The following is a 26,196-nucleotide window of genomic DNA, read 5'->3' on the forward strand; positions in this document are numbered from 1 at the left end:
TCCACCGGGTATGAAACCCGGCATCCCTTGTTTACTATAAGGCGACGACTACACGCCCTGAGGGAGGCCTATCAAGTAGAAGGGAAACGAACAAGGTGCAGGATTGCAGGAAAGGGAACAGAGGTGCATTTGTTGATTCTGAACAGCTTAGGTTTTGTTCGTGCGTAGTAAAGTTTCGTGGGTTCTGCGTTAGAAAAAATTGAGCGATATATGATTGGAATGAACAATTGTTCTTTCGTTTGCAGATTCGATTTAGCAACAGTTCCTTCCCTGCCAAAGTATAATTTTCGTGAGAAATGCATGTAGAGCGACGAGAATGATTTGAGACCCTTGGACTGTGTTCTAGGCGATGAGGATGAGTGATGACGATGAAATTCATTAAATCGTGTCCTGGGTTGAATTCGAATCCGGGGCCCCTGGCGCTGTGCTAACCATTCCTTCACGGCGGTAGGCCCTTCCCTTCGTTGGATAATGTTTGGATCACGTAATGACTATTGTCTGGAAATGTGGCCCACTCAAATCTTTTACGCGCATCCAGTGGCACACAAAGTAGGAGTTTCGCCCGGTGCAACGGTTGCTCGTTGTTTTCAGCTACAGATCTTCGTGCAGGCCGACTAGAAACAACGACTGCCCGAGGCGAAATTCCTCGGAATTAAAATTCACCCGAAAGTGCAGCAAACAGAAAAGGTTCAGCCTCGTTTCGCGATCGCATTCCGTGAAGTCACGCAGGCCTTCGTTCGGCAGAAAGGCTCCTTCGCTGCGGGAGCCGAGAACTCGACCTGGCTACACTGAGGAGCAGGATCGTAAATGTCGGCTTTTTCCCGTTGAAGGGCTTTCGCGTGCGAATATTTGTCAACAGGTAACGAGGCCAGAGGCTGCATTCTTGATCCAGTTTCACGGCCGACGCTGCTTCTTCAGAGAAGCTGCCTCTCTCTCTAATTCAATTTCTTTCCTTACGCAAAATACTCGAAATACACGTTTCCGATCCTCTCGCACCAGCAGTCAGGGAGGATGGGATTGCAGTCGAATTCAGACACTTCGCTTGCTCACAATCCAGGGTTGAAGGGGCCTTGCTTATCGCACAACACTTGAGCAACCTTGCGTTCAGACGTCAGACGAGGAATACCTAAGTTCTTAGGTTAGGGCTGTTAGGTTTGGTAGTACCATTAGTATAAATATACTCAAAATTTATTATTTATGCTAAGGGAACTAAACATAGCTAGCCTAACCTAACAACTTAGGCATTTAGCCTAACAATAAAAGCATTCCGGGTGACGTCAGAACGCAAGGTTGCTCTACTGTTGTGCGATAAGGGAGACCCATAATAGAGAACCAGTGCGCCTGGCGGTCATGTTAGGGTCACCACTGTGCTAATTAAGCTTTTGCTGGGGAGGGGGGTATGCAAATTATATATGTTACTCGTCCAGTCAGTAGACTAAACTATTGCCTGGTTATAACCTAGGTCATTAAATCTTATGATAACATTAAACGTAATTTAGAAGCACTTAGTACAGTGGGATCAATGAGTATTACCGTGCAAATTGTCCATCACCACGTTCGTGCACTTTTTTTGACCCAATAGGAGCTTCAAGAATTAAAAGAAAACTCAAAACAAGCTGTTGACAACTTCTGCACCAGCATACATAAAAATCCATCGCTTAAAAACGCAGGATGTAAGAGAATTTTTTTAAAAAATACTAGTGGATTCCACTGTACATACATTTACATTCTGAGAAAACCCCCAACTCATGCACAAAAAGAGCTATCGAACTAGTAACACCGAAGACTTGGCCAAATTTCTGTTTCCCAATCATGAACACTTTAATACATGTAAAATATCAGCTCAACGGCATGAAAACTTAAGTGGAAAACAGCCTGCTGTTGTCTCGGCTCAGTGAGTTGTTCAGTTGCACAATGACGTCATTTTTTAATCCACAAGGCTGCATACTTTTCGGCAGGGAGATCTTTGATGACCGGACAAATTAATGGACACGAATGATTTTTCAATTGTGCTCGTTACATAGTTAGGCATTTTTCCTTGTGCAGAATAAAAACATCCCTGGCAGGTGGAGACACATATATTTTTACGCGCAAGATTCCAGTACAGCTGCCATTCGAACAACCAATAGAGTTTCTTAGGAGCCACGTGTATGTTTACGTGGACTTTGTGCGTACAACGGACAGAAAATAGTCATCACTGTCTTCAAAGTTACACATTGCCAAAGCAGGTTAAAAGAACAGCCTCAGTATACGTATCTCAATGTGCTCCATCACTGTACGGTCCCGGGTTCGAATCCCGGTCGGGCTTGGTTGTTTGTGAATGTCCATTCATCAATTTCATCATTTCATCACTCATCCCCATCTTCGCAAATTAGCCAAGAGGCACAAAACGCGAAGTAAAATAAACTAAATCAAATCAAATCAAATCAAATCCATCACTGTACAAAAACCGCATAGACGTTATTATATTTCTCCCTAGAATATAATCTCATTCACGTGTCTTATAACCTTATATGTGTGTTCCCTTCTCGGTCGTCTCGGTTTATAACCAGCCATCTCGTTCTCGTCTTGAGTCTCGGAATATAATTTAAACAACACATACAGTGTCTCGCTGCACAGCATATGGAGTCAAACGACGTTTCTCTGTTTGATGTCTCATTAACGAAATGAACAAACAAAATCAACACTGATATCCTGAATGTGTAGTATTTATGTACATTTGAAGTTGCTAACAAGAGATTAACTTTCCAATTGTATTAAATAAACATGTGACCTATCTACAGATATCCGCTTGGTATGTTTGAATAATGCAATTGTGGTTGGGGATTTTTTCAAATATCATACAATCTATTTTACTTATTTTACTAAAGTTTCGAACGTGACGAAGGTCCTCTGTCTGCGAGAGGCACCTCTAAGTTTGTCTCCCCTGCCTTCCCTCGTTTCCGGAGAGCAGTTTTTCCTGCTATACTATAGATTTGCGCTCAAACCACATTTTAAAACATTACGAAAGAAAGGGCAGTCACAAGCACCCCTCGACGGCATAATTGAGATTCAAATTAAGGGAACTAACTAACTAACTAAATCTCAAGCCTTCTGAAACCCTAAGGTTCATGGCTGCAGCAACACAGGCCTTCCATCTGTCCCTATCCTGAGCAAGATCTATATACTCTTTTCCATCCCTACCGATTTCCTTTAGGTCCATCTCAACGTTATCCCTCCATCTTCGTCTTGGCCTTCCTACAGGTCTCTTACCATCAGGTTTCCCAACAAGAATCCTGTAAACTCTTCTTTCCTCTCCCATTCGTGCCACATGGCCTGCTCACCTGTCTTCTTGATTTAATTATTCTAATAATATCTGGACATGAATACAAATTATGTAGTTCTAAATTATGTAACCTTCTCCACTCACCTGTCTCCTCTCCACTCACCTGTCTCCTCATCCCTTTTAGGTCCAAATAATTTCCTAAGGATCTTATTTTCAAATACTCTCAATTTATGTTCCTCTTTCAATGTAAGGGACCAAGTTTCACATCCATATAATAATACAGGTAAAATTACTGTTTTGTATATTTTAACTTTTAGTTTCTTAGATATTAAACGAGAAGACAAAAGTTTATGAAGAGAGAAGTAACATGCATTTCCTGAATTAAGCCTACTTTTTATTTCCTCTTTAATATAATTTTCATTTGTTAATATTACTCCTAAGTATTTGAATTTGGAAACTGGTTCAAAGGAGTTGTTATCAATAATTAGATTTTGATTATTACCTAACACTTGGTTTCGGCCTGTAAGCATATATTTAGTTTTCTCCTCGCTAACTTCCAAACCTCTCTCTTTAGCTGCTTTGAAAAATATTTTAGCATTATTCTTAATTGTATTTATATCATCCCCATATAAGTCTACATCATCTGCATATGCTAACAACTGAGTCACACCATTTAATTTCAGTCCTTCGTTAGTTTCTTTTACCTTCCTAACAGCATACTCTAAGGCAAAATTAAATAGCAATGGAGATAATGCATCTCCTTGTTTTAACCCATCATGAATTGTAAATTTGTCAGACATATTAATACCCACACGAATTTTACTTTCTGTTTCACTGGTGCATACTTTTATTAAAGTAAAGGAACTGGCAAAGAAATTATGCGATATCCAAGGACATATTTGGGGGGTGGATGGGTTCCGGACCCCCCCCCCCCCGAAAGACTTACGAAGAGCTATTATGAAAATGTACTTATTTAACATTTGTTGTGTAATCAATGGTTATTTAATTCTTCTAAACTTATTGGAAAGCAAGGATTATATTGGGATTATAAAGCTTTGATGCATAAAATATTAATCAGAAGCTTTACTTTTCATCTACTGGATATAACTCCTATTTTATTATTCAATAAATATTCAATTCTTATCTATTCGACATTAATTTCCTTTCCAGGACAGTTGGTGGCGATCTTATAAGTACACGTAAGCTAGATAATGAATACGTGCTGTTATATCTCAATATTTATACCGTCTTTTTACCTATTCATGTAATAATAAATATACATTATTAATTAATTGAATTATATAATTTAATTTTTTAATTTCATTCTTTTCCCCACTTGGATCGGACCCATCGAAATATATTTCTCAGATAAGTGCCTGGTGATATCGAATGTAAGTTTCTGCACCGAACCAAGGCTGAACTTTCCACAGGCAACGGAAGAGCTGGGTCATCTCCAGCACGAGAAGCAAAGAAAGTATTTGCGCAGGATCCAGGACACGCCGCCATAATGAACCATGGATTTTTTGATCAGGTAGAAATCCTGAATCTCCCTTCGCGTAAAAAAAAAAGCTTTCCAAACAGACAACTTAATTAACGGAGCCTCCTCCGAAGAAAGTAGCTCAGAAATGTAGGAGTGCTTGTGCTGTGTCTACACGCTCTGTGGATTCTGCTTTCCCTGCTTTCGTGTAATTTGCTCTGGGTGAAATTCTCAATCAACCAAGGCTGCCTTAACTATGAGTCGCTTTGAAATTCTGGATAGTTTACGCCACGCACCCTGGGGGCAGCCGGACGTGATGCCGATCACCGGTCGAGATCAAGAATACGTGGAGCTCTACCTCCACATTACACCATACGTCTTCGTGGCATGTGTGCACGCGCACAGGGGTACCTTACCTTAACTTTTTACTTGGACCGGCATTGCGTTGGGAAGGGAAGACGTCCGCTTCCTCTTTTACAATAATATCAAGCCATGTGCGGAATTGTCTGGTAAATCCTCAATCAACCACAGCAGCCATCACTGTGGCCATTTCACTGCATAATGTGAAAAGGGAAAACATTTTTCAGCTTATAAACTGTTACCTTTTTTGTCACGGGAAAAGTGACACGAGATGACGAACAACAAATATGGTACTAAATTTACCACGTAACAACTTTGTTCGAATTTGCCTTATGACCAAATGATAGAGAAAGGAAACGCCATGAAAGAAAGAGTTTTACTTACAAGACTTCCTATTTGTAATTTAGAATAAGGCAGAGACAGGAGCCAATTGTTTCTTAAGTGGCCGAAACCGGTCGAACGCCTATTCGGATGGTTTATGGAGTAATAAATTCAATTACGCTGCTGATTGAACAAGAGGCAAACGTCTCGTAATCGATTCAAATAATTCATTTCACATCAGGCCCGTACCCAGGAGATGGGCCGTGGGGGCCATGCCCCTCCTCAAGCTACGAAATACTGATCCTACAAAATTCTACGAAATAACATTGACGATTTCTAAGATTTTGTAAGAATTTAGATTTCGTCATTGCATAAATGAGTAGGTTTGTTGTGGAATCTGCAGTTTTAAGTAATTTTAGTTTTATAACCATGTTTTCTTTTGGTTAACTCACATTTAGACATGATTTATTTTAATAAATATTACGTTATTTTAAATTTATAAATATGTTATTTTCTAACATAGAATTATCACACCTGTTCAAATTTGCTGGTATAAGAAAATTAAAGGAAATTTGGAAACATTGTTAATTTGCGGAACACAGTATTATGTAAACAATAAGACTTTGTCTGTAAGCGACTGCGTTGCTGATTGTCGAGTCGTGGGGGGAGGGGATATATAGGTGAGTTGATCATTTCTCTTTTCTTTGGATTATAATATTGCAACTCTACAATTGTACATTTAGTTATAGTTGCTACACCACCATGACCATAGCGTTCAGTCATCGTCGCGATTGGCCAAAACAAGGCAGAAAAGTAATATAATTTAGTTGATTCAATACAACAGCATTTTCGGATCTTCTCTTTCTTCCAAATTTTCGGATCTGGCCGCTCCCTCAAAAAATCCTGGGTACGTGCCTGTTTCAAATATCCGACCAAAGTAACGATTCGTTCACAGTAATGAATCGTCCTCGGACAAGACACAGCATTACTTCACCGCAAACTGAGAAACATAACTTAATTAAGCTTTCTTAATTTCTTAATTAAGCAAATATCTAAAGTTGTTTCTAAAGGATTTCTACAGGTTGCGCACACACACACAAATCGAAACAGACCCAACGGCGAGGTTGGGAAGGTATAGAGAAAAATACAAATTTGCACAAGCTTCATCATCAAGGAAATGCAACGTTTCCTGCTACACAAATTTAAAACATGAGCTGTTTACTGAGTTGAGTGCCAACGTCACTTTCGCTTCCTGGTTATTTACGCAACATCCCCCTTCCGGGACAACACTTCTTGTGTTGTTCATTCCACGAACAACACAAGATCTGGGCCAATATGTTTAATAAGAAACAGAAAACATAATAGAAACTGCGCAAGTTAATTAATAAGGAGTTTCAATCCTATTGTTTTATCTGTACTTGCCAATACCAGTGGTGATAACGGACGATTTTTCTTAATTCCAATTTTAGGGGGAATAATTTTCATAAACTTCAGAACAACAATTATTGACAAACGTATCCTTGACTTTTGAGGCCACTTTAAGCACAGATAGGCTCCCTGAGACTGGACCTACAGTTTAAAGTGTGATCTGAACCACTGTGAGCCTTCACCGGGCATCGAACCCGAGGCCCCTTGATTACAAGGAGACGGCGTAACCACCGATACCCACACATGCTTTCCCTACTTGTGAAGTGCCCGCAAAGGCTGTAGATTCCACGAACCAAGATTCTAGTAATTGTAGGTGTGCGCACGGGGTGAAGGGGGCGGGCAATTGCCCCTGTAATACTTTCAATTAGAAATTTAGTGTGGGTGAACTTAGGGCCGTTATTAAACAATATTACACTCTGTCAACAAAAGAGATAAAACATTTTTAAGCCGATTAAAGTTTCAAGCAACGAAGAAGGGTATTATGTGTTATGTAATTGCATTATCCCACTTTGTTCCACAGCAAAGTCCTTCTTAACAGCTTACATACTTGAATCAACTGAGCGAACATTAATATTGTAGGACAAGGGTATTTTCGTAAGACCTCAGGTATGTTTCATGTGCAAAATATTTGTACATATATGTGCATTCAATTCTCAATTGCGTGTGTGTAGTTCAAGAAAGGTCGTGAATTTTGTTCCGATCTGGCTGTCCCTTGCTTGAGTAAATATGAGTTCGATATTTGCATCAGAAGTATACGCCTAAAACTGCACTAAATGTACGCCACTCTTGAAGAATGACATTTTCAGGGGCTGCGGACTTACCCTAGATACGCATCTGTTTTGTACGCATCAGTGCAGTTTGCAAAAATACTCAGATGGAATGTAGTTCTTTTTTCCCCCGAACGAACTTTCATCGAGACTTTTGGGTGCTCGGTAGTGGGCGAATTAAGGGGGGGGGGGCGTGGCAGAGTGGTACGAAGCGGGGGTCCCGGGTTCGAATCCTGGCCTGCGCATGGCTGTTTGTGAGTGTCCATTCATCATACATCACTCATCCCCATCTTCGCAAATTAGCCAAAAAGTGGCATAAGAAGCGAAGTTAAATAAAGCAAATCAAAAAAATTAACAGGGAGGGGGTTGTGGGGATCCTCCCCACAAGAAAATTTATCCTGGCAAAGGAAAATTATTTTTATCCTTGCCAGGGATGGGTTTATCCCCGGCAACAAAATGGAATTGAAAGCACGCCAGTTCTTAACTATGCACGTACCTCGCTGAGCCAAGACAACGGCAGCCTGTTTTCCAATTAAGCTTTTATAGTGCTTATATTTTACATGTTTTAAAGTGCTCACAAGAAACGAGGTAAGTTAGATGGACGTTCAGTTTGAACTTGGCAAGAGAAATTTGGTCGTTTTCAGTTTGAGAACTCTTTTCGTGTGTGAGTTAGGGTATTCTTAGAATGTAAATGTAGTGTTACGTGTAAATGTTATAAGATTTAATGACGCAGGTTATAACTACTTTTCTAAGATGCTTTGAACCGCAAGGTAACAGTTTAGTTTACTGACTGGCAACCAGGCACGTATCCAGGAGGACGGCTTTACAAATATCTACGTAATTTAAATAGTGGATAGTGGTATTTAATTTTACCTCCTTGGCAGGATTAAACACATACTGCATAATAAATTGTAATATACTGAGAAATTCATCTTCAGAGCTTCGAACCCCCAAATGTATCGCCTTTAGATGGAGACTGATAAGGGATGACCCCCCCCCCCACACCCTCCGAAATGAAATTCAGGCTACGGGACTGCTGGTAACATGTAGAAATTTGCATACCCAAAAAACCTCCCTCCCAAAATGAAATCACAAATACGCCACTTGAGTGCCCCCCCCACCCAAAGCAAAGAGCTTGATTTGAAGCTTCAACGTCGACCCAAACTCTGGACGTGTTCCGCCAACGGAAGCGAGGAATGTGATTGAGTCGGGGCGGAAGGCTACAACGACCTTGATAAGGCAGAGCTTATGGAAGAAGAACCGTTAGGCGAGCTGATTCCGCCAGAGGAAATGAAACCCTGGGCACGGCATTAATTGTTTCCTCTGCTCGGAATGCAACTGTGCTTTCAAGCCACGCGCTTCACTTTCAGAAACAAACAGCAGAGGTGAAAGACCTACGCAAGCATCGCTTCCTCTTCCCTCGTGGGCCAGGTCAAGATGGACGTTGACTCAAAGCTTCTTCCGTCCACTCCCACCGGAGACTTTGCTTCAACAATCAACAGCAATTACTTCTTGCCTCGTACCCATAAGCAGACGGGGCAGAGAATCGCCGGCAATCAATGTTCACGAGTACACCCCTTTATTCACAACCACCCGCCATGAGAAAAACAACTTTGAAAGCTCAATATGTAATTCTTATGAATTGATGAATTGAATTGTTTTAATTGATTTGGTTATTTTGCTTCGCTTTTCTGCCACTTTTGGCTAATCGCAAAGATGAGGATGAATGATGATATGACAAAATTGATGCGCAGAAAGGCTAATCGGGACTGGACCTACAGTTTAAAGTGGGATCCGAACCACTTGTGCCTCCACTGGGTATCGAACCCGGGACCCCTTGATTACAAGGCAACGACGCTACCACTGCGCCATCAGGGAGGCACTGACTAGAGATTGGCTCCAAAAAAATATAGTAATCAATGCGTACCGAACCAGCTTTTTAATTAACTCGGGTATGCATATTCATACATGAGATTCGCAGGATTCATTCACAATTTTTTTTAAAAAATCAAACATTTAATTTAATACAGTTGTAATAATAAGAATTTCAATTTTCGGCTAATCCTAAATATTAATGAACTGAACACGAATGCACTGCACGTCATCTCGTTCCATTTTTCTTTGTCGAGAAACCACAGATTAAAACTAACAAAAGCAGCCAACACTCGGAAACCACAGACAAAAAACTCCCCTTTACAAACTCGCAGATTATCTTCGTCAACCTTTGCTCTGATTGGCTGTTCCACAGAATCCAGTCGAGGAAAAGCAGTTGCAATCAGAATAGTGTTGCCCACGAAACGAGACTTTGGCCTGTCTCGTCTCGAAAATATTCGTTTGTCTTATGACACATGGTCAATCTCGTCTCGTCTCGAATTTTTAAAAGCCTGTCCCGTCTTGTCCCGTGGGCAACACTAAATCAGAACATGTCCTATTCCTTCAAACCACTCAAGCAGCCAGCCATCACATCCGGGCAGGCAGCCAGTTCAGCAGCAACTAACTGGATATCCAGTTCCGTGTGATTCGGCCCATTCTCACCCACCCCTGCAAAGACACCCCATCCCATCCCATCTCAACTCACGTGTATTCATTGTATCGTAATCTTTCCGTTCGTTACAATTCTTTAATAATGTTGGGCGATATATCGTCACGATATTTGGCGATATATATTGTGTCGGCGATATATCGCCGATACCACGATACGGAAAATATCGTATCGTATGTGATGATATTTTCTTGACGATTTATCGCGAAATCAAATTTCTTTCCTCCCTGTTTCCCTGTTCTTGCATTCAGAAAATAAGCTCATCGCCTACCCACGTCTGGTTCCTGCAACCACAGGCGGCGCCAGGATCTGCAGGGAACCGAGTGGAAGGGGGTGCAACTCGCTACGTGTGCGATATTTATATCGTCGAAAAATCGCGACAGAAACAAACCTAACTTGTCTCACGTAGTGCCACGAGGTAAGTTTTGTGTCACTCTTGGCTAATCGCGACGATATTGAAGTAGGAACACTCCAGGGCTTGATTCGAACCCGGAACCTTCTTTATCGAGTTTCGCCACAAACGGTTCCAGGGTCGAGTCACGTTGAGAGCACACATATTGCTTTGGGAGTGACCGTCCATCAATTGCATCTGATCATCTTTCATCGTCTCGCGATTAGCCCCAAGATGAACGAAAGCGACACAAAATAAGCGAAGTATAAAATACTAACGCGCACGTCTGTTCGTGAATGAGAAACAACTTGTATTTTACACATATACCTACAAGAAATTAGCAAAGGCGTATTCTTCAGCACATATTATGCTCGCGTGCAGTTAAGACAGTTCATACTTTTTCCGCGCAGTTTCCAAGAAGCAGCTTACTAAGAGAAATAGGTCGAGAGAGCTGCTTACAAGCGAGAATTCCCACTCCACTCACGTCCATGATCAGAGTCTTCAATTAGCCAATCTGCCTCGCATATCAATAGCGTAATGAGCAGAAACAGCCACATTAACGGAAGATTAAGACAAGATAATTAAATTTAAAAAAAGAAAACATCTTCAGCCTTTTCCTCGTCGTAGCAGGAGCTTGGTCAATATTTACATGAAATTGCGAAAAGCGTCCTGACACACGAGGACAGAGATCTCGGGGAACTGGGTCAGGCAAAGAAAACACAATGCAGCGGCTCGGTTTGGTTTCCGACCGGAGGATGCAGTCGACGTCACCTTCGAACGGCGACCAGCGACGCTCCCGACAATGGAACGGGGAACTGTCGGCTCAAAATTTCGAAGAGAAGGGAAAACGAAAAATCTACAAATGAAGAATTTTGGCCCCTGGAAAGAGTAGCCTTCGGGACAGATCCTCAGGCTTTGCCTCTTTGACTTGCACGGAAAATAAATCCCGTTTTCTTGCACCTCGTCCTTCCCCACGATGTAGACATTCTGAAAGTTTGCTGTTCCAAATCGTGGATTCGCGATTAACCAAAAGCGACGAAATAGGGTCATTCGTATTTATTTGCAACTAATATCTTCCGTATTATTTCATTTTAATACAGGACGCCATTTCACTAGTCGTTAATCAGAGACAAGGAACGAAAGTAAAGCGTTCCATTTCGAACCATGCTTAAAACAACAATTACGTTCTTTCTTTTTATTTGCGTTTATTCTCTCCCTTTTCCCCTGTTTCTTTGCTTCCTCTCCTTTTCTCACTCTTTCTTTCTGTTTTAATATTGCTGTTAAGATCAACTTATCGCCGTAGAGATAACTTTCTTTCGGTTCTTATTAGTGTTCGGCGATATTGAAAAAATATCGTGCAGGCGATATCAACTAGACGATATATTGTCACGATACTTTGGCGATTATATCGTCACATTTTGGCAATATATATCGTATCGGCAATACATCGTCACGATATTTGGCGATATATATAGTATCCGCGATATGTTGTCAGATATTTTTGGATATATATACCGTGTCCGCGATATATAGTCACATTTAGGCGATATATCGTCACGATATTTTAGCGATAGGTATACATATCGTGTCCGCGATGTATCGTCACGATATTTGGAGACGTGGAGACGATATATCGCCGATATCACGATACGGAAAAAATATCGTACCGTAACGTTTATGACGATATTTTCTTGACGTTATATCGCGATATCAAATTTCCGATATCGTCCATCCCTAGACTTACCTCCATTGTGAATAGACAAGAGGTAGCACAGTTGCCAGATCCTGGGAGGATAGGTTGATTCTGCCTGGAAAAACAAGGGCTGTGTGCATTTATTTTTTTAATGCGGTATGCGAAAGAATCAGGTTGGTCAGGAGTTCCAAGAGACATAGGTTTGGAGAAGTGTCAGCGACATCTTTTACAACAGAAGGAGGTTTATGGTGCGGCATACAAAATGATACTTTTCTTAGTCAGTATGCATTGCATGTTGCGATGGGAACACTTTCAGGAACCGGCTCCATCCTCGTGTTCCACGCTGCCCCGTGTCAAACGGTGTTGTACAGAGGTTGGGTACGTAGATAGGAACAAAGGTGGACTGAGTGGGAAAGGGGGTGGATGAATTTAGGTTGAAAATAAAGAAAACGTGAAAAAACATGCTTTAGTCACTATTATCAAATACTGATCAACTTTAAGGCTTATTTGAAAATATGCACAAAAAAATGAAAAATATTCGTGACTTGCTTCATTTCCGCTTACTTTGATCACAACAAGTACATGTACAGCGTCTCTCAAAAGTCTTAGGACAACGACTTTTTATAATAGGCAACCGAACTTACATAAGGCGTTGGTGGGTTGCCTGTACAGTTAGGCTCATTTTCAGGGTTGCCACATGCACAAAAGAATTACGCGAATAGAATATACGCATAAAAATATTAAAAATACCAGTAGTATATCGCAAATGAGAAATGACACAATACTTTCTGAAATATAGAAAATCGATTTTCTGATGAGTCTACACAAAGGGAAATAAGAGGAGAGGAAGCGAAAGGAGAAGAGGAAAAGTACAGGAGGGAAGAAAAGAGAGGATAGAAGAGGAAAGGAGTAGTGAGAAGAAAGGAAAGAGATGCGAGGAGAGATTAGGAAAATGGAGCAAAGAGGAGAAGAGATTAGCAAAGCGAGATGAGATTAGAGGAGAGGAGGAAACGAGAAGAGGTGAGTGGAGACCAGATTGAAAGAGAGAAAAGGAGAAGAACGAAGAGGAGAAAATGCAATGGAATAGGAAATCGAAGACAGGAGAGGAGATGGGAGTAGAGAAGAATGGAATGGAGACAAAAGACGAGAACAACAGGCGATATGAGAAGCAGAGGAGAAGGAGGGGAGAGAAAGAGACGACACGAGAAGAAGAGAAGAGAGTGGAGATGAGACGGGTATAGTGGAACCACAAGGAAAGAAACCTGCGCAGACCCCATTGCGCTGGCGGGTGGGGGGAAAAGACAGGAGGAAGGAGCCTTCAGAGCGGCCAACGTCAGTGTTGCCAGACCTATTGATTTCTCGGTAGGATTCCATAATAAACTATTGCTATGGAACCTCCAACGGCCAGCTTAAAAACACGTTTCCTGCTCATCTTACTTGAACATGGAGGGGAGATGTGGAGTGGAACTTCACTCAGCCGTGAAAAGTGCTCTTTGAACTGTGAAATTATGTCAAACGCTACTCACGGGCCTCCCCGATGGCGCAGTGGTATCGTCGTCGTCTTGTAATCAAGGGGTCCCGGGTTATCGAACGCTGGGCAGGCACAGAGGTGTACGACGTCATATTTTCTAACGATTTCTCTCTCCCTTCGTTTATTTTGTCTCCCGTCTTTCTGCTTACTCTCTTCACTACCTCCCTTTTTTCTCAAACTTCCTTTGCATTCCGTTTGCATGCCTGTTATTTTCTTATTCTCCTCTCTCCATTCTTTATTTGTCTCACACGTTCTTTCTTCCTCTCCTTTCTTACATGTTTCCTTTATTTGCCTCTTTCTAACTTCCCCTTTTTCCATCATCGCTTCCCCACTCTCTCTTTTCCGAGCTGCGCGTGTGTACGTGGTTCTCAAACTGTGGTACATGAACGACTTGAAGGGGAGGCGATCAGCTCGAAAGAGAAATGTCGAGAATATCCACACGACAACATTTTTGCTGCAGGTGTCTAGAGCAGACTTCATAGCTTTAACACTCAACAGGAAAATAAGGTTGATTTTGTCCCTGACACACTTATATTTTTTCATATGGTCTGAAATTAAATAATCGTTCAAAATCTATAATAGGCTAAATTTGGAGCCGAATCTCCGCTTGAAAGTTTCAAGAGTACAACCAGACATCAAGAAACTGTCAGGCTGCAGGCACATCTTTCTCACTAGAAACACTGAGGATTTACAATAAAAAATCCAAAGTTGTGCTTCACAGTTTGTTTACAAACTTATTTTTGTTCTTTACTTTTTTTTTCAACAACTCTGGAAAAAATATATGAAAATTTAAAGATTTTTACATACTTCTTAGCATGCGTTTCACATTTTTATTCTTGAATAACTAATCAAAGATTGTAAACGTAGGATTCTAATGTTTATTTGTTTATCATCTTTTCACACACAGCCCGAAAGCAATTTTGCTCTGTTGTAGATACACGCCTCCAACATATCAAAAACGCTCCACCAATCAGGCAAAGAAAAAAATTGCCTAAAACTCACCTTTCGGAGAAAACTTGGTACATTAGACGTTTAGTTACGACTAAAGTGTACGAGAAATAAGTTCGAGAACCGCTGTGCTACAGTATAAGTGATTTTGAACATTTCTAGGCTATTATTAATTTACGCTTGACTCCCACTGGCGTGGATTCTTTTGGATGTTTCAAACATTTACTTCCATCGCATTCATTTTTTCCCCAGAATAATCGAGGGGACATAATGGAATGGAAGAGATAATCTCACCTTCCTCCAAAATGTCAATTTGTATTTGTTATTTAAAGTAATTTTGGTGAAATTTTACAAGTCATATAATTGTTGATTTGATTTATTAATTTTTATTTCGCTTTTCTGCCACTTGTTGGCTAATCGCGAAGATGAGGATGAATGATGATAAGATGAAACCTGATGAAGAGACGCTCATAAAGAATGCCCAGACCGCTTCGGAGGTCGCCAAGTAAAATGAAACATTTAAATGTTCCTGGGTGTCGAGCTAACGAATTTAACTTTGTAAAAATTACTATACATGGAAAGCAAAAAACTTCACAAGTAGTACACAAGATTAAATATCTTGTATAACGACTTGTAATACTACACTGAGAAATTCATTTACAGGACTTCTACTCCCCACGTTTTCGCCTTTGGGTGGCGGCTGCTTATGAGGGATCAGCCCCCCCCCCTTCCCGAAATAAAATTCTGGCTTAGGAGCCTGCCCCGCTGGAAATTTTTGAAATTCCTCGAAAGTAAATTCTAATTACGGACCTTCGCTGACAGTGTAATTGAAAGATGTGTCTGGCACGGCCACTGCTTGAAAACATCTTGCAGTTGGCCAGAGTGAAAAAACCGTGAAGAATGAGAGCAGATTGGTCTCCGGTGACCGGCCGAAGGAGGCCTACTTTGCGTGGGACGATCCTTTATTCCCCCGCCTAGCGGTTCTCCAAGGTCACTCTCCCGTCTGCGGGTCAGTGTATCGCAGGAAGCCGCGAGTTCAGCAAAAACCAAACACGGAGGTTGCTTCGGCACGATCCCTGAAAGTCGAGGTTGCGCAAAACTTCTAAAAGGAATGTTTCTCGTTTTCTGCCTCTTAAACACTTGAAAGCTTCACTCCGAGGTTAGACCTTATTAATTTTCATGTCAGTTAAATCTCAAGTTGCTTTGTAATTAAATACGTCATCACGGCACAATTGGAGAAAGTCGTAAGTATGTGAGAATTCCCAGAACAAATTGAGAGAATGTAAGAAATGAAAATTATAATTTGTAATTTTATACGAAGACTACTTAACGTGGGCAAAATTGCAAACATGACGAGACCGAAAGCTGGCCTTATGCACGGTGTTTCTTATTTCAAATAATCATAATTTATCCTCACTTTACGATTAGTTTAAAGTTACAGAAAAACGATGTAACAAATTTAAAATAAATGACTGAAAGGCGTAAAGAAAGGAACCCCGCAAATCCTTTGCATTGTTCTAAGGCTTCAGTGGAGTGCCTAAGGTGAGGTTGGTGGGGGTCATTTTAGCCCAGTATTCCTTTAAAAAAATAAGAACATCGAGGGCAGGAAAAGATGGTGAAATTCTGGCTACTTAAAAAAGTATACGTAACCCCCCCCCCCCCCCCCGCCTTTAGAAAATCTTGGGCACGCAACTATAAGGCTGTGTTGTGTACGTTAATATATGTAAGTTCCGAATATCAACAGCTGAAGGATAGAATACATGACACGGTAAATAAACTGTGTCCCCTAGAAATACATATCGCAGGAAGTATACTGTTTAGGAAAGTGATAATTCAGGTGTACAAAGATAATCGCATGCCATAAACACAGCATACATACGAGTTGCATAATTAACTAACAACAGTCATAAAAGTTTTAAAATGAAATTAGAAAGATCTAGGATGACAAATATATTTAATGGCGGGGAAAAGAGCCTTGTTGTTTTGAAGGGTCAGTGAACCCCATGAGCAATGTCTCGCGCAAATAGTCACGAGAGAAATCCATTTGCACAGGGCCATGTTGTAATCGTAGCAAGTGATGCGGAATGTTTGTATTTGTTCAAATGTTAGTTTCTTAACATTAGTTTAAATTCACCAATGAAGGTGAATTCTGAGTTTGCGATTTTGTTTGACTAAAGCCACCTACTGATTTGTTCCCAAACATTATGTTTGCTTAATGACACGCGTCATCCAATCACGTACGTCATCAAGGGCGTCCGCAGAGAGGTGCCAGGGGGGAACTTGCCCCCTTGAGATATCTGGAATGGTGAAATTGTAACATGAAAATATTGACGGGGGAAGGCCGTGAAAGACAGCAGATTAAATGCATATGCAAATTATCCTAGTCTAGGGATGCTTCATGAGAATTTTCGTACCCGGTGGAGGTACATAGTGGTTCGGATCCCACTTTAAACTGTAAGTCAAGTCCTGATTAGCCTTATTGTGCATAAAGTGGACTTAAAACATCAACTCAATCAATCAATCAGTCCACGTATCCCACACTTTGAGCATTGCTGCCCCCTGAGTAAAATCCTGTGGGCGGCTTTGTACCTCACTCATCAAGCGTTTAATAGACCGAAACGACACATCACGGCTCCCCATTTGTGTTTTACGATACATTATGACGTTTTCACTCGTTTTGTATAGCCGTCCGTTCTGTGATCAACTGGGTCTCATTGTCCTGCCATCGGTAGTTACTTCAAAATACCTTCCTCTGGGTATTTCATTTTACATCGCTTTTCTGCCTCTTTAGCTTAATCGCAACCGTGAGAATAAATGGTTCGAACCCTGAACCTACAACCGTGAGTTGATAAAGTCAATGTGAGATGGGAATATAAAATCCAGAAAACTGGGTTGCAAAGACTTTCCCTCGATATACAAGTTTTAGCATAGTGCGGGGGCCCCTCGTCCACGCCCCCCCCCCCCCCAATCGCTGCCAGTGATGGTCAAGATGCAGTAATAGTAATAATATCGATCAGGTGGAACCTATCGAAACGTAGGGATTCCAGTAAGTCGGAGAAATCGATGCTTCAATTTTTGGAAGAGCTGTTGGCGGACAAGTGGCAAAATGTCTTAACCGTTATTACCACTTGATGAAAGTGAGATAAAACTAGGTGTAAACAAACTTACCTGATTTGCCCACTCGACTGCTCCCGAGCACGACCACCCGAATCCTGTTGAGGTTGGTCATTCTGTCGCCACGCACGTGCTGCACTTGGGTTTGAGACCCGTTAGACCTTCCTGCACTCGCCTCCAAAGTAAACAGCTTCGACTTGTGCACAAATCGCCGAAGGTGCTCGTGCCGAAGACCTTGGCCTGCCGGCAGGTGGCGGGCGGGTCACTGCGATCAGCTGGCAGACGAGGAAGCTGCGATATCTGCTGGTCGTAATCTGTGCGGAATGCTGCCTCGCAAAAAGCGATGTCAGTGGCCTCGCTGGCTCCGATTCGGAAGAGTCGTCGAATCTCGGTGCAAACTGGTTTCTTCTTGGGAGAACCCTTCGCAACAAGAACAGCTGCTCGCAACGATCGCCACCCTCAAAGGACTCCCCACTTGTCGGGAGGGATGAAGCACCCTCGGGGAATCGTGGATTTCTCCTTCTCGTGCACAGGTGCTGTGAGAGTCGCAAGAACGCCGCCACTTGGCTCCAACCTTTGTCGACGACTGCAGCGATCTCTCTCCAGCTGATCGGCGTTTACGTTACTCCAGGGGTGTCCAAACAGGTAACGCAGGTATTCGAGATCTGCCTGTGCATCGCCGATGCACTGGCACACATTTCCAAAGAGCCAACGGTGCAAAAGCTCCAGCAATCTCACCAGCATCGTGCCTTTGTTGTTCCGTTGTAGAATGTGATGAAAACGTTATTTAAAAGACTTCAAGCACTCTTTGTTCCTATGTAAATAATATCTCAAACAGTTACAACCGTTACGTCACCATGAAAAGGTATTCACGGGCGGCTCCAGTCCAGGGGTTTGAGCCTAGGTCCACCAAGAAGAGGAATGGCCAATCCCACAGAACTTTAAAAAAAAATCAACAATGAAAATGCCGTATATAATGGCCGCCGTCGTTCAAGATAATGCTAAAAAATAACAATTCATACTGTTTAATTGGTGCAAAAAATACTGGTTAATTCGCTAATGGACGACCCATTCTGCCCACCCCCAACAAATGAAATAGATAAGCACTTACACTTCTAAAAAACGTGACACCATATTTTAGATTAGGACTAACACGTAAACTGCAGAAGCTTTCCCTCCGCCCCTTCTGGATACAGTATGCCAATATTAAATATTCAAATTATACAAGTTTCTATAAAACTGGAGATACACTTCTACCAGGGGTGCCCATCCCCCCCAAGGTCTATGACGCACTCCCCTCCTAAAGGTAGAACATTCCCCCGCCCCCTTCATGCCGAAATATATACTTCAATTATTTTGGTCAGACAAAATTTGCAGAAAGATATAATGCAGACATATTTAAACAATATATGGTTACTTTAGGTATTTTTACAATGTGGACATTCACATGTATATTTGACATTGATTGAAATAACACTTTACGTAAGTGACGATAACTTCTGACATTGCAAAGTTCTTGCAGCATACTTATTGTTAATTTCGTCATTTTGCGCCACTTTTAAAATATCGGACTCAAGATGAATAATGTTTCCGCAGTAAGTCCCCCCCTCCAAACCGATTCTAAAGGCATAAGAGGTGGTGTCTTATCTCAAGTGCATCGTCGCGATCACCTACAGGGAGGTAGGAAAACTGTACATAATGACCATAACTAAAAATCAATAACAAATCAATCAAACGAAACCATCCCCTACCCATTTTTGTGTGTGAAGATATGTAGAATTGGTAGCTTAACTATAAAATTTTATCCCCCAAAAAAATTCCCATGACGCAGGCGCGTCGTGAATGCTCCCTGTGGGCACCCCTGGCTTCCACCATGTTACCCGCACGGCTGACAGATGATGGGGGAGGGAGGGAGGAAGAGAAAAATAGAAGCGAGGGATAATGAATAAGTGAGGGCAAAGACAGGAGAAAATCATTTCAAAAAATTGGAACGAGAGAAGAAGTAGCATAAAGGGACAAATGCCATAATAGCAGTATGAAAGCAAGGGAAGGGGGAGATGAAAACAGGAGGGGGCAAGGAAGTGATGTAGCCCGTGTCCTGCCGCGCACTAAAATTTTTAGCACCTTCCAATTATTTATTTTTATAATTTTATTTTAATAAGGAAGATGATTAGTTCAAAGATGGTCCAGCGCGTCAAGTGGCTTTCCTTCGATCTTGAAACTGAAGTTTCCGGGTTCGACTCCCGGCATGGATATTCGTTGTGAGCGTCGACAGATGCACAGACGATGACTTTCAGGGGAGGAGGTCCCCATGTCCTCAAAATACAATTTATATACATAAATTTAATGCGCAGATTATATTTATTATACACACACACACACACACATACATACAGGGTTAGTCAAAAGTATCGGGACAGGCCAGTAATAGCGAGACCCGTGGACGGAGGAAAATCACATGTTGCAAGTGGGTATTGGTGCGGAAACTGCATTGAATGGGAGTGTGGATATCATGGCAGCCATCTTGGATTCCGCCATATTGGATATCACACAATATTTTCAAATGGAAAGGGGTATGTATGACACATCAATTTAGGCTAGAATCGTCCCACAAACGACAATATCCAAACTCATTTTGGACCTATGAATGATCTACAAAATCGCATTGTTGACGAAACAAGAGGACTTTCTCGGGATATGCTACAACGTGCACCTTGCAGTTTTGACGATCGGTTGGCATAGTATTGTCAGACAGTCGACGGGAAGCAGTGTGAGCACTTGCTTTGAGGCATTTTGTAAGTCAATGTCATGTTTTCCTGTTCATGCTCTCGCTCTCTGTTTACTTGCACTGTACAGTTACCCACAAGAATACAGTAAACAATTCTTTCAGACAAATCTAATTTTTTGCAGTCTAACGTAGTACACCCTATCTCTTCCACGAATGGCGATAGTTCCAAAATGAGTTCGGATTGTCATTTGTTTCCGCACCAATACCCACTTGCAACATGTGATTTTCCTCCTGCCAAGGGTCTCGTTATTACTGGCCTGTCCCCATACTTTTGACTAACCCTGTATAATCTGCTCATTAAATTCATCAGGAGCCGGCGCACATGTGTATGTCTGCTCCTGCAGTACACTAGCACGGAAAATCGTAAATCAAAGACTAGGGGCGTCTCCCTCGAGTAGGACCAAAACCTTATTTCTGTTTATATGAGCGTGGCTACTTCTCTTAAACTGAGATGGACTTGCGTAGACAAAAAAAATAATTGAAGTTACTTATGTAGGATTAAACAAGTACAAATCTACTTGTAAAGTAAACGCGTTCTTAGCAGTGACACTTAAGGCACAAGTGCAGTGCAGCCATGAATTTTCTGAGGGGAGGGTTCAACCAAATGAAAAACATGAGTCTGTCATGTTCTGACTGGTGTGGTGCTTATTCTCAAGCAACAACTTTGGTGCAGGATGAATTCAAACGCCTAGGAAAGGAAAAATGCTACTGTGTTGTTCCACTGACTCTTGTTATTTTAAAAATTATGTAAAGATGAGAAATTTTCCATTATAAAACCGTAGGGGAAAAAGTAATCTGCTGTGGAACTTGATGGCCCAAGGAGGGGGGGGGGCTGACCCCCATAACCCCACTTCGGTGTGCCCAAAGTATTTATAAAATAAGGCTATTACTTTTCCTCGTTAAACAATAAATAACACGGTCGTTTTTTATTGAGGGATGGTGAAGCATACAAGAAGAAATGCCAACTGAAGCTTATGAGCGACATGAAACGTTTATAGAAGTTACCAACGTGATAAAACTATCAAAGCTTTCATTTCCTTATGGAAATTAGCGAATTTAAATATGCGTGGTACGAATCGCCCACATACTTCATCGTTTATTCACCGCTGCACCACAACGTGTTATTTCTCTTTTGGAAGTTACATATTTTGCCCCTCGGCAGTTATCGAAGCAAGAAACGTACAATTTCTTGGCCATTGTTTGTGTAATCCGACCTCGGAGTTTTGGCCTTGCAGTATACCGCTAAAGCTGCACCCGCGCGTGTGTTGATGCGTTGTAGCGCAATTCGTCTTGGATTTTCCGTATTCTATGGACCATGAAGTAGATGTTGAACGGGGAAGAGAAGACATCGCGGAAAAAAGCGTTCAACAGTTCCTGACAAGATGATTGGTAACGTCGCCTCCTCACTGACGGAGCAGCCACCCAGAACCTTCACGCCGCATTCCACGTTTTCCAGACGGTTATCTGGGAATAAATAGCAACGACTTTTGGGGGAGGGGGGAAGAGAATTGAGAATTAACGGCATAAAAGTAACGCATGCTTTCCAAAGTGTAAAAAACAAAAACACTGCAAATAATAACAGGCCCAAATACATATGTTTCCAATATGCAGATTTGAGGAATGCTGGACTTCATGCAGAGAAAAAAAATCAAATTTTGGACGAAGCAGCCTCACCATCCACATCCTACAATTCACAACATAGGTGAAAGGACCCAACAAGACATACACACAAAATGCCGCGTCTTCATCAATAATATTATGCAACTAAAGGTAACATAAGTCAACCAGCATCTATTTCGGCAAGTGGCTGATCAATGCATCATGTTAAAGATAGTATATACAGTGCGTTCGAAAAGTCCCCACACTCCAACTTTAAAGAAAAAAGCTACTACCTTCAACCTTTTTCCCCTAGCGGGCCATTTTCACATTCTACGAGGGACCGACGGACCACACTGTTCCAGACACGATCATAAAGGCAGTGGTAGCTTTACAAATAATAACATGGTTTCTCTTGTTCACTATATATTCACTTACTAGATTATTTACAAAACCACACACCAGCATGCATAATGAACTATTGAAAAGAACACTGACAAGTTCTGAATTGAGGTTAGGTACTTCAACATAACAAATAAGCATAATGAAAGAAAATTGTTATTTTGTTTATAAAAAAAAGCCTGTAAACCATTCATACACAAGAATTATAATTTACTGTTTCAATGAGAGGACCGTCATTGTTTTTTCTTCACTCTCATGTCGGTATTCGCCTTGAAGTTCAATGACACTACTCACAGACAGTTTTTCAATGTGTTTGTCGGTTAGTCGATTCCTCAACTTGCATTTCACATTTTTCATGCCGATCTCCATGGTGATAGTTAGCACAGTGCGCTACGGCACCAAGGGTCCCGGGTTCAAATATCGGCCTGGTCATGGGTGTCCCTTGTGAATGTTCTTTCATCAGTTTCATCATTCATCGCTCATCCTCATTCTTGCAATTAGCCAAAATTGGCAAAGAAGCAACGTAAAGTAACCTAACTCAATCAATCCAACAGCATTTTTCATTTTGGAAAAGCACTGTTCGCAGACGTAAGTGGTTCCGAATAGAGGTGCAGGCAGAAAAGGGGATTCTGATGCTCTCACATATTTGGAGTAAAACTACATCACGTCCAAATTGTTAAATGTTTCCCTTAATTTAGTATTACAATGCAATTCAACGAGTTCCATTTGCATGTTACCTGGAGAATCTTCCATATCTACACTGAAAGAGGTGGTAAACATGTTATGTGACCTGAGGTCTTGAAATTTTGTGGCAAATTCAGATCTCGATGCTGAGACAGCTTCGGTATACTTCTCAAGTTTTTGGAATCAACACTTGTGACAAATCTGGGAAGTGTGAAGTTTCCATTTTTAAGCTGATTCTCCCACAAACATAGTTTGGATTCAAAAGCTCTCACATGAGCACCGAGATAACTTATCAAATTGTTCTTCCTATATAGTTTGATATTCAGTTCGTTTGGGTGCACTGTAATGTTTGTGAGATACGCAACATAGGCCATACACTCTGGTTTGTTCTACTGTTCTATTTCCTTATCTTTACTTGCCATGAACTTGCTTATCTCATCCCTCAGATCGAAAACTCTTTTGAGCACCTCAACAAACTTCTGTTAGGTAAAACAAGTCACCGTGATCTGATTCAATATCATTAAGAAAGGCTTGGAACTGTCTGTGGTTCAGTCCTAGAGATCTTATGAAGTTCCCAATTGGAACAATATCTCTCATAACTAGAGACCGGATGTTAGGCAAAATGCCTATTATTTCCTGTTAGAGATATGATGAAAACTAATGTTGCGAAGGCCAGGGGGGAGGGATTAGCTTCATTTAAAGCCAATTTAATTTTGCCTATTTCATACGATATTGCCTATATTATTTCATAAATGCCAGATATTGCCTATTTTAGGCATTTTCTTTAAAATTGGGGCATGACTGAACTCTGTCCATACAATTTCCTGTTCCCAGGATTAGTTTCCGATGCTTCCAAGAAATTTAAAAATAACAGTTAGCGAGTTATTGCAGCTAATAAGAACTTGGACAAATTAAGGGCAATTCAACAAGTTCTGAAAGCTGAAAATATACAAACTGAGTTAGATCCACATGTTCTCGCGTACTTTAAGTATGCTCCGGTAACATCTGTGGAGGTTGAAAGATCTTTTTCAATTCTAAAAAATATGTTGTCCGATCGCAGACATAACTTGTCGGTTGATCACCTGAAGAAACACCTTGTACCGCAATTATTGCTTCTTATTCAGAGACTGCCAAACCGTACAGTACAAACTTGAAATGCATTTAAACAGTTTCTTAGTTTGAACTCCTGTGTGGAATATACAGTGTAAATTTTTTAACTGAAATAACCCTGTGTGCAGTGATAAAGTGTATATTTAAATAATTTGCGTACTGGTTGGAAGTAGCCAACAATTTCTTTTGTCAGACTATTGTGTGTAGCCATTATACAATAAAAAATTTTGGGCTGACGTGACTCCTGTTTGCAGTGATTTATTAAGTACAACATTGGACTGCTGTCTCTAATGATGAGCTCCTGGTTTATTTTAAGCAACTATAAAGAATGTAGAGGTATTATTTAAACACCTATTTCTTCTTGTATGTCTATCTTCATTATTTTGAGTTAAATTTCATTGCCTTTTTTATTGCCTATTTGTATTTTAATGCCTATTTTGAAAATTATAAGTGCTTATTTGCCTGCCTATTTTATGTTTTTAGTGCCTAAACATCCGGTCTCTACTCATAACATATTTGAAACCCACACCTTTGGCACACACATTTTCCTGGTGCAGAATGTAGTGTTTTTATTTACTTCATTAAAGGCTTGGCGGGCCACTAAAATAAAGCCAGAGGGTCGCAGGTTGAAGACCACTGCACTAAGGCATTCATCTGGATGAGTTGGCAAGCCTGCCTGGAGGGTTTGGTATCATGTTGAAGAACGAGTTTATGTTATATTTAGAGCAGTGCTGCTGTTACAGTCCTCGGTGCGAGACGTACAATCACAGTCTGTCAACAATGCCTTTTAAGCATATTGCCCACCGAGACGTGGGGAAACGTGGAGAAATGCGGCAACAAATCTTTTGAAATCTGATTCTATTGAAATCAAACGGTGTAACGCCCACTACAGCAAAACACATGGACCTGAAGTGGGAATTTCCGTGCCAGAAGTCTGCACGTTATCTTAAGGGTTATCGCCCACCGAGATGCTGAAACACTTCTGTTGCGTTCTGTTGCCACATTGCTCCGAGTCTCAGTGAGCGTCAAGCTTTACGTGCACACAGCGAATCTCTATGTTGGAAGCATATTTTGAGTATGTCATATGAAACATGTGCTGAGAAATGAAGAAGTCTATTTCCCTATCCAGCATCAGGTAAAACCACAATGAATGAAGTTTCAAATTCAGTTTCAATATTCTTTTTGTGTATTTCAACACGCGGAAAGTGATTTGCCATCTTGTCTGTGTGTTACCGACCGCAGAGATTGCAGTATTACTCACATTCAGTTTACAAATTATTGTTTGTGTATTTCAAGATATGTTAGCAAATGCATGTATTCATTACGTTGAAAAATTATAAGCAAAAAATTCTCAAACCTTGAGTGCAGGGACTTTTCGAATGCTCCATACTAACAATTAATTATCCCATCTAAATGTAGGATAAGTAGCTTTGGTCTACACCTGTGTATTTCTGTCATGCAATGTGTGTATTAGAGTTTCTCTTATATACGTGTTGCTTAATAACTTGGCCATGTATTATAAACGGAAATTCCCTAGTAACAAGACAGTTGTGTGAAAGGAGGGACTCATCAGGAATTTATACACAACAAGCTTAAGAATACATGGCCGAAATTCATAACTCGAAGGCAGGGCATCAAAGATGCTGACACTTCAACAAAAAATTTAACAGCCATGCTAGCCTTGATACTGATTGAAAATAGGTTTCTTTTAGGTAAAAATCGGAAAACAACATTTTTTCATACCTTTCTCCACCCAATCAAAATAAAACTGATTTTCTG

General features: G+C 41.1%; 1 protein-coding gene across 1 annotated transcript in view; it reads right to left on the bottom strand.

The window, feature by feature from the left end:
* LOC145989177 (ras-related and estrogen-regulated growth inhibitor-like protein) overlaps positions 1-18,410 on the bottom strand; it is a 75,092-nt gene extending 56,682 nt beyond the window's left edge. The window contains exon 1 of the mRNA XM_083124471.1: positions 17,892-18,410. Coding sequence (XP_082980597.1) covers positions 17,892-17,952 — 61 coding nt within the window. The 5' untranslated portion in view covers positions 17,953-18,410. The remainder of the gene's footprint in view (positions 1-17,891) is intronic.
* Positions 18,411-26,196: the final 7,786 nt, after the last annotated feature.

Source organism: Lepisma saccharinum, chromosome 6, assembly GCF_977018435.1.
Source record: "Lepisma saccharinum chromosome 6, izLepSacc3.1, whole genome shotgun sequence".
Classification (NCBI taxonomy): Eukaryota; Metazoa; Arthropoda; class Insecta; order Zygentoma; family Lepismatidae; genus Lepisma; species Lepisma saccharinum.